The sequence below is a fragment of the Stegastes partitus genome, unplaced genomic scaffold, assembly GCF_000690725.1.
Source record: "Stegastes partitus isolate 25-593 unplaced genomic scaffold, Stegastes_partitus-1.0.2 Scaffold290, whole genome shotgun sequence".
Taxonomy (NCBI): Eukaryota; Metazoa; Chordata; class Actinopteri; family Pomacentridae; genus Stegastes; species Stegastes partitus.
Window position 1 is genome coordinate 439114 of NW_007578021.1, and position 9826 is coordinate 448939.

The window sequence follows — 9826 nt, forward strand, 5'->3', positions numbered from 1 at the left end:
AGTAGATCCTTACATTCAAGATGCAACAATCAAGATCTTTCACTTGATAAATAACAAATACATGACTAATAGTTTGGTCCACATAGAAGAACTTCCAAACAAGTGACTGGTTGCTGCAGGCTGTTAATAATGATCGATAGACGGTCTACTGGATTTTAATATTATACAAATCAATGCATATAATGGGGGAAAAAATATGTTAAAGTTTGCAAGTGGAGTCAAGTTTTTATTTGACAGAAACATGGCTTCCTCCGGAGCAGCAGGGGGCGCTGATGTGCAAACTGCTCTGATTGTTAAACCCGGATGTTCCTCAGGAATGGTTTGTTTACTATTCATAACTTCCTGTTAAACTTAGCAACACGGTTCAAGTAAAGTGGTATTTACTGCGGACAGAAGCGTTTAGCATTTCTAACCGTCTAATCTCTCTGAAGTAATTACAAACACACAAAGCTGGACTTCCTGCCATCCCAGCAGCGCGTCAGTTAGCTTAGTTGTGCTAGCCGCTGCAGCTAGCTGCTCATGTAGCTAGCAGGCTACACGGCAGTTCGTCAGTTTGTAGGTTTTTTAGTCAGAAGACACGCTTCTGTTAATACACGCTGCTTTCAGGAGTGTGTAGTCGAGCTAACGGTGTAGTAGAAATTCAAAATATGAGTAATTAGCGAACACTTCCAGTTCACTGTTGACAAAATAAGAGGAAAGTTGGATGAACTTAGTGGACAGTTTTCATCTCTCTGCCTTGAAGTGCACACACAGCAAAGGACCGTCTGGCAAGTAGTGTTCATGTACACTGACATACAAACACATATTTATATGCACAAAAAGGTGGGTAACAGTATTAAACAGATTTAATATTTAATTTTTCGTGTGCCATATTTCATTATCATGTGTTATACCACTTTGCCACATCACTGCCAGTTACTTTCTACTCTTGTTTAGCTTACTTCATTTTATATATCTTATTTATATCCTGTTGTTTTTCTAGGAGGGATTACATTATGTCATACAATTTTGTTTTCTGAGCAATTTCTGGCACAAGCATTTCCATCAGGGTTAATAAAGTTTTATTTTTATCATATCAGGTCTCGCAAAATCCCTCCTGATTGAACTGAGGCTCAGTGTTTGTTCATAACTGTAGCAATAAGAAAGATTTTCTTCACCAATATAGTTTCCCAAACATGAAATAAAGCAAAGCCGAAGCATTTAGAGACCAAGATGTGGACTGTAACTGGCAAGGCAGCTGGTCTTTATCTAATAATAATCATTATAATAAAGTTAATGCTATTATTAAAAGATACAAAATGCAAAATACAGAATTTTTAATATCAATGACACCATGGGACAAACAACAATCGATATAATTAAAATAGTAACAGCACTAAATATGCCATAGCACAGAGTAAGAGAGACCACATCATACAAAAGCAAGTCCATAAAAATGGGTTTTAAGTTGGGATCACACATTTCACTGTTTGTATGGGAATGTTGAACATGTTGAACAATATAAATGCTACAAGTCTGCAGTATATGTCAGTGAAACACATGGTTCCTGATGGGTGGTCTGAGTGCCTGGGCTTCTGTGTTTTTGTGTGTCCAGGTTAAACTTTAAGGGTCCATGAACGAGTCTTTTTTGTGGATTTAGAATCCCATTTCCTTTGCAGGGTCCTGATTGAGGAACTGGGGGGTCAGGAGTCGGTCATCCGGCACTAGGCTGGTCCAGTAGAAGTTTTAGTGTTAATTTGCATGGACATAAATTTCACACTGTTCAGACAGGGTTACCTTTGGTCTGTAGTTCACATTTAACTAATGAACCCAGGGCCACGTATGGCTTATAAAGTTATTGAGTGCTGTTTTGGGGTTAGTCCCCAGTGTTTATGTCTGCATCAGTCAGTGTAATTGAAGAATTTTGACTGTGAGACTTCACAAAGATGAAGAAAAATTAAGGTGACTGACTAAAAATCAGTTTAAACACAACTGCAGCAGTACACAGGATGTATAAAACAAGCGACACTACCACGAATCAGAGCTGCAGTGGTCGCCCTCTTAAAATTATGCCACAAACAGTGCACTACTTGAACAATCCTCTGAACAACAGATGGACATGTGCCTCAGATTTGGCACCGTGGTTTTCAGTAGAAATCAGTTTTTGTGATGGCACAGACAGCGTGAAGGACAGCGCATATTGTCAACATCTGTGGACAGAGTACAAGGAAAAAAACTCTTGCTTGCTCTTTGGCACAAAAACTGCAAGATGAAACTTTGCTAAGAAACATAAAAAGAACTTTGATGGATTATGGAAGCATGTTCTTTGGTCAGATGAGTGCCGGATGACTTTCTTTGGCTTAGATGAGTCTAACATGTGTGGCGTGAACCTGGCCAGCACTGCCACAGTGAATGCATAGTGCTGACAGTGAAGCACGGAGGTTGAATTGTAATGACACAGGGCTGAATGAGTGCAGAAGATGTTATTTATCGATGGCACCATGAATGTGTGAGGATAAACCAAAATACTGGCTGACTAGGTAACTCCTGGTGTGCAGAAGCTTGACAGAAGATGAATGATAGTAATTTAATGCATACAGAAGAAGAAAACAGTAAAAACTGTGAACTGATTTGTCACCCTGATTTGAATCTATAACCTTTGGGGTAAGAGAAAGGTAGAGCAACTCAACCCCTCCAGCAGAACATCACTCCAGAAATGTGGCACGTCGAGGAAGACCGATTACCAAAATAAATGTGGAAGGCTGGAATCTCAGTAGTGAAAGATGTGTTTTCATTGTGGTAAATCAAATACCATACTGTTCAACTATACAAATAATGCAGTGCAGGTGATGCAATGTGAGGGATGATGCACAGGATGCACTCACTTCTGTTGTACACTGTTTATGGTGATCTGATTTGTAATGTAGGTCTTTATAATAGTACTTTGAAAGCAATCTTGCACAAAGGGGAGCTTTTCTTTTGGATCTTGACTTATATACAGATTTTAATGTGTTTTAAGTTAGCTAAAGTTTGAATGCAGGACTTGTGGCCCCCACTGGGTTCCCTGATGTGGAGGATCAGTCTGGTTCTGTCTGCCCAGCATCCATCCACACAATCCCACTGCGACCTATCAGCGCCATCTAGTGTCCCAGCATCCAAACTGTCTGCTTGATCCGGTCTTCGTCAACCAACCAGGAAAGAGGGCTTGCCGTGATCTGGACTGAGGCGGATGAGACCAGAAACCTTTGTTCTGTCTCTCCTCCCCAATGCGAGAATAAAGGCGAGCGCCTGTCCATGCGTCCGGCAAAATTTTGCGCTCGCATTTTGTGGGTTGGCGATCGCAGATGTTTGTTTTATTAATCAAAAAAAAAAAGAAAAAGAAAAATTAACAGAATTCATTCATCAGTCTTTATGTGCATTTTTGTTTTTTTGTTTTTTTCCTGATAGCTACAACCCGAGGGCGACATCTGGCCGGTTTTTTTCTCTCTTGTCAGCTGCTAAATGGAAATAAAACGCGGAACTGAAAGTGGAAGCAACCGAGGTGCGTGTATCCTCATAATAAAATAAAAAAAAATCAGTCTTCTATGATCCCCGATCTTTGTGTTGGCAGCAGTCAGTTTACAGTGACCTTAACACCGGTACTGGAGCTGCTTTTATTCTCGATTAATATTCCTGCAGCGGCTCCAACTTGATCCTAGAAGAGGTTCAATAGAAACTGAAGCTTGTTTTCCATCAGTGGATGAGTGGTTTGGCTTAAAAAAAAAAAATCCATCACCTGCTTTTTTTTTTTTTTTTTTTAAACTGATTATTCTCGTTATTTCCTGTATTGCATCTGTCAGAAAATCCAATAGCTTGTGCAGCCTCCAGTGTAAAGGTCAGCAATAAGTTGTGTAACTCCTGTTGTGAGTTTGTTGTGAATTTGATGGATGCTGCTGTCAGTGCACCTGAGAGCACCACCCTCATGTCATTATTTCACACGGCACTTTGCCACCATAAATCATGCTCACTTCTGCATAGTGTGGCATATGAAGTGTCAGGTGGATGCTGTCGACTCAGGATGCTTGTACAAGTGCAGATAAATTACGTGTACCAAGTGTCACTGCTGGTTTGCGTTTAACAGGAGTGCTTTGGGATGTTTCCTTTCCATCAGCAGCATTCATAAAATCATGTAAAGAACTACACCAGCCTGCTTCCTCTCAGGCACACTGGTGAATAATACTTTGAAATTTAAGTGACACAGACACATAAAGAAATCCAGAATCATGTCAAACATTTTCAGCAAGATGCATTTAAAAACGTTATAATGTACATGTACAGTTTCCTTCTGCCGCTGCAAAATATTCAAAGCAAAAATCTGAAGATTGCTCTCTATGTATACGAAGCTACTTCACCTTGTATGCAGGGATCATAGAAATTAATTACTATACTGGACAAATAGAATAATTGTCATATATTGTCTGCCAACACATGTACCTCTCTGTTGCAATGTCGTTGTTTTGATGAAGGGAATTTTCTGGAAAGTCAGCTGAGAAGCCAGCTCTTAAAACAACCTCATTGGAAGGTCTAAATATAGTTTCTTAGCATGTGAATCGCCGGGAAAGCACATCTGTTTAATGCCTTGCCAAAGGGTAAAAGGCCGGCAAATGTCCATACATGTCCATATAAAGCCGCTTATTGATTGGTTAAAAGGTCCATGTTGTGTATCTGTTTAGCAAATGAGTGAAAGTGTCACATGTCCCCAGAATGTGTCTCAAAAATGCTGGAAAGATGGTTAATTTCACCATGTCTGCTTAGTTCTGTTGTAATTAGGCTGTTTCTGCATCTGTCATTGAGACTCTATCTGCGTTTGTGATTGACAGCACAGAGCAAAACAGTTGACAGCTGTAATAGTCATGTATACGTGTTTGTATTGCTTCAAACATTCTCCTGAGTTGATCATTTTTTTTTGGAAATATCAACAAATTCACATCGAATCTGTTGATTTTATCTCATGTATGGTGAGTTTGTTAAGCAATGTTGCTGTTATAAATGTGATATTTTAGCAGTGCAGAGCTGCAGCGTGACTCTAAAGTGACTGCTGGTTAACATGTAGTCTTAATGGGCTGCCTTTCAGCCACTATTTCATACATGTCTCACTTTCCAACAGCTCAAACAGAGGAATATATAAATAAGATCAATTTTATTGGGAATTCAGCTGTATTAAAATACAGTATGTGTGAGCACAGGGAGCAGGAGAGAAGTAAACAGTAAACAGCAGGTAACTGAGGTTGCACTGACGCATGGCAGGCAACATAAAAAACAACAAGTTGTTTATGGTTTCAGATCAGTCCTAACGTTTCTAAATGTCCGTCAGCATTAACGTCTCCACAGATTGCTGATCAAAGCTAATGGTAGTGTTAGCCACATCAGCTTCACAAAGTGCTGGGAGTTTTTTTGTTTTTAATTATTATTGTGGTGGTGACATTGAGATAAAAAATGAAAAGAATTCATTGGGCATTCAGTTCCTCAGACGCTGGGAGTGAATGAAGGCTCTTATGTTCACTTTTGCAGCCAACAGCAGAACATTTGTTGTATTGTGCTCATTGCTGAGACATTTCAGAGTTAGCAGAAGGAGCTCTGGAAGCTGAACAAACCTGGTGGACTGTGACACAGCTGCTTATGCTGACTGGAGCACAATAAAAATGGACATTGATCATGTGGGACCTTTAAATTTAAATCCATAAAATCCCAAAACAGCTAGAGCGATCAAGTGCATAGCTGCGTTTCTGCAGTTAGTGGTTCATGTAACCTGAGAGTTTAGAGATACAATAAATGCTTTACTGAACTTGTGTATGCTTGCTCTGTTTCCAATCAGGGTGTGAGTCACTACTGGAATTTGAAGCACTTACTGTTGCTTATTGATGCACAGAAATTCTCTTTATGTAACAGGCTGGAACAAAAGAGTCAGTTTCACGAAGTGTTGAAACGTTTTTGTGTTTCCTTCACGTTTCTGCTGTCCTTCAGGTAATGATCTTCCAATCCGCTATCTGCGCCTGCTGGCCCCTCCCTTGCAGCTCTTGTCAGCTGCAGTGTGGCAAGTTGTTCAGCAGGGACTTGTGGATCACTATGGGATGCTGGAGGAGTTTGTTACCATGGTGACAGAGCTGGTCCCCGAGCTGATGAGCTACAGTCAGAGGGCTCAGCTGATCCTGGGACTCAGGGCCAGGGTGAGTAGTATTTATTGTTTGATCACACTGAAAGGCCGCATTTTGTTGTAATTATTTTTAATTTATGTAGCTACTGAGGGAATGATGACAATTGCAAATGCAGCGCTACAGCAGTTGATTTAATTTCTTTCTCTTTAAGTAAGTAGGCAGAGGCGTAACAGTCAAACATGTCGAACTGTTTACAGTTCCTAATTTAAGTCACACAGAAGAGAAAGCAGACCTAAAGCATAACTCCTCTGTAGCTGAAGTTCAGCATAAACCGTGAGCGTGATGTATTTGTTTTTTGTGTGAAACCAGCTGGTTCTGGAGATGTGTCGAGGGGAACACCCGGCGGACATGCAGACCATTCAGCCACATCTGGACAGAATAAAAGCTCCTGTTAGCACTGCCAAGGATCACCATGTAAGCGCACTTTAGCTCGATTTATTCCTCCGTCTAATGGCTTGTTGAAACCTGCTGAAAACTTGAGTTTCATAGCAGCAAGAGTGTTTTCTTTGTGTCCTTTCGAATTAAATATATTTTCCAGAGTAGACTATTATACAGTAGCTGACTGTTAAGTGTCGGCATAGTAAGGTCCGGATGTGGAATATGTGAGCCAATGTTTGTTTTACCTTCCCCTGATTTGAGCATTTTTGTATTTATGTTGTGTGTTTATCAGGTGACCATCAACCAGGTTGAGGAATCTGAGGTGAACTTTGTGGAGCTGGTGCATTCATTACTGGAGGATCCCTCTGAAAGAAAATATTTTTTCCAGGTGAGACATGTTTATTTTCTTGTTGTTGCTTGTTTGTGTTTTTCACGTGGGATGATTTGAGCTGACAGAAAGGCTACAGTTACTCCACAACTGTGATGAGCGGAAAAGCATTTCAGAATTCGCAACATGTCGAACCATAAAACAGCAGAACGCCACGTTGGGTTCCACTCCTGCCAGCCAAGAACAGAAATCTGAGTGTGCAGACTCACCAAAACTGGACAGCTGAAGTCTGGAAAAATGTAGCATGGTCTGATGAATCTCCATTTCTACCGAGGCTGCAGATGGTAGGCTCACAATTTGGCGTCAACAGTGTGTCAACTGTCCAGGCTGCTGCTGCTGCTGCTGGTGGCGTGTTCGTGTGGGGAATGTTTTCTTGGCTCAGTTTGGGCCCCTTCATACCAATCGATTGAGTATTGTTGCTGAGCATGTGTGTCCCTTTATGGCTGCAATTTACAATCCTCTGATGGCTGCTTCCAGCTTGATAATGCACCATATCACAAAGAAAAAGCCTCTTCAAGCTGGTTTCACAAATATGACAATGAAGTGGGCCTTAGTGGCTTCCACAGTGGACCCAACAGAACGCCTCTGGGATGTGGTGGAACGTAATATTCTCTGGATGTATGTGCAGCTGACAGATCTACCAGAATTACAGGATGCAGCCACGTCAACATTGGAGTCTCTAAGGACAGCGTCTAGTTTAATCCAAATAGAGGTTCCACCCAGTTTTACTACTGCGTTCATACTGTGAGTGTACAGTTTGTGTTAATTATGAAGCACAAAGGACGTCTGTATAGCTGCATGTCAGCATCTATAGGGAAAATGTCCTCTGCATACAGGACTGATTATATTAGAAGACAGCTGCCAGTTTTAAATAATGAACAGCAGGCTGCATTGCATTGATGTAAGCCAGGTCAAGTGCCGTACTGACTTCCTTGAATGGTTTCATGAGACATTTAGTTACACCTTTACATCAGGGAAATGAAACAACTCTCAGAAGTCACATGCTGCAGGAGTGTTCTCGTCGGGTCAGAACACAGTTTCTTGACAACAACGTGTCCTCTTCACCTCCCGTGTACAGATTCAGGGAATTAGCATGAGCTGACCGCAGCCTCCCAAAGAAAGTAGACTTGGACCTGGGATTGTTTTTGAGTCTAAACAGATGAATTAGCCGCCTGAAACAGACATTTTCCACACTGCTGAGCATTCGGTCCAGCTGGTCTTGGTCTCCTCATTGGTTTTAAAAACCTCAAATCATCAGGGGCCTTCTGCTCGACCATCTCTGATTTGCTTGAAACTTTTTATTCATAAACTCTAGATTTCAAATAGTTTTTTCACATTAAAATTTGAAGCTATTTTGAACACCAACATCTCAGGATCTGCAACAAATGAAAGCAGGAATCCTTACTGGTGTTTCTCATCATCCCACTGATTCAGAATCTGCAATGTTCTAGACAAGTAGATCAAATATTCTCTGATTGTATTTAAGTTGAAATATAAACTTTTTTTGCACACATTGACAAAACGAATGATAGTGCAGATGTCAACCAGTGATACTTTCTGAGTCACATGTAGATTCAAGCCACTATAACAAAACAAACCATTTAGAGTACTTTTTAAGAAGAAATGCTCGGACACTTTTCACTGAACTTTCATAAATGATTGAGGAGGTGTTTATTGCTCGATAACCTAATCCAAACAAACAGAGTTTTACCCCAGGAGATATTTAATATATCAAGTTCAAATCTGATAAAATATCTTAATAAATGTCCATATTTTATGCTTCAGACGTGTCAGGCAGGTCAGACATGGTTGAGCATCCCAAGGTGCCTACATGGAAACCCCTCATGCAGTTAGCAAAATGTCCATTCCAGATGGCAAATTTCAGTGTTTAACTTAAGTCAGGATGAAAGCATACTTTTAAAACTTTAACATAAAAAATCTGCCTCCTTTGGAAACCAGCAGGGAGCTCCTCCTCCTCATTACCCCCCTCGAAACTCTGTGTCTTCAAATCTCTTCAGCAGAGGTGAAAAGTATAAAGTTAGTGTTTCGCTGCCACAATAGTCCCATTAATGAGAAATACTAACGGGATTGTCTCTTTCTCCTGTGTAGGAAATCTTTCCTGTATATTTTGGCTCAAAGTACGATGCAGCGCTGGAGATGCTGGTGTGGGAGTTCATATCACGACTGGACGAGCTGCTGCCTGTTCCAGACTTCACACAGGTGTCGTGTTTCTTTCAACTCTTTTCAGCTGAATCATAATCATTCCTGTTACACTGTTCCTACACTAGCTTGTCATTATTCAGAAGTCTTACTTGTTATGTGAATGTCATCAAAATATCTGATAAACTAATGCTGGTAAAACTGGTGTTAGTGTATTAGATATTTATCAACACTGAGACCGTTTCTAATGAGCACATTTGTCTTTCTGACTGACATTCCTGCCTGTTTTGCTTGTTTCATTACCTGCCTACTGCAGTATTGATATTGAGGGAACATCTACCTGATGAGTTTATTTGGTCCTGTGGGACGTCTGCGCTACTTGTTGTGCATCTGCCTTTTATTTCACAATCAAAATAGACCAAATGCAGCCCGTACATTGTGTATCCAGCTCCTTGTTTTGGCATTTTTCCAAGCTGAGCAGCCTTTTTAAGGCTGGCTGGAGCACATGAGCTCATGGCCCTTCGTACTGAGGCTCAGCTGTCTGCACCGCTGATGGAGAGAGGAGAGTTAACTGGGTTCAAGTCTGACACAGTGTCCCAGTAGACAGCCTCCTCCTCTTCCTGTTTTCATACTGAAACACTACAGCTAAGCTTGTTTAGTAGCAAAACGACTGTAGGAAACTATAGGTGAGAAATAATGATAAATAATCAGCATTCACAGCATTTAT

At 40.8% G+C, this 9826-nt stretch overlaps 1 protein-coding gene across 3 annotated transcripts in view; it reads left to right on the top strand.

Annotated features, from left to right (window-relative positions):
* The first annotated feature begins 329 nt into the window (after positions 1–329).
* The window catches only part of LOC103358113 (uncharacterized), a 25313-nt gene continuing 15816 nt past the window's right edge, over positions 330–9826 (top strand). The window contains exons 1-6 of one of the 3 annotated variants that reach the window (XM_008282936.1): positions 330–3305; positions 3427–3520; positions 5983–6185; positions 6483–6587; positions 6844–6939; positions 9049–9159. In XM_008282936.1, the coding sequence (XP_008281158.1) occupies positions 3481–3520; positions 5983–6185; positions 6483–6587; positions 6844–6939; positions 9049–9159 (555 nt within the window). In that variant the 5' untranslated portion in view covers positions 330–3305; positions 3427–3480. Of the gene's footprint in view, positions 3521–5982; positions 6186–6482; positions 6588–6843; positions 6940–9048; positions 9160–9826 lie in introns of all 3 variants that reach the window. The other 2 variants (XM_008282937.1, XM_008282935.1) reach the window with 2 other exon arrangements.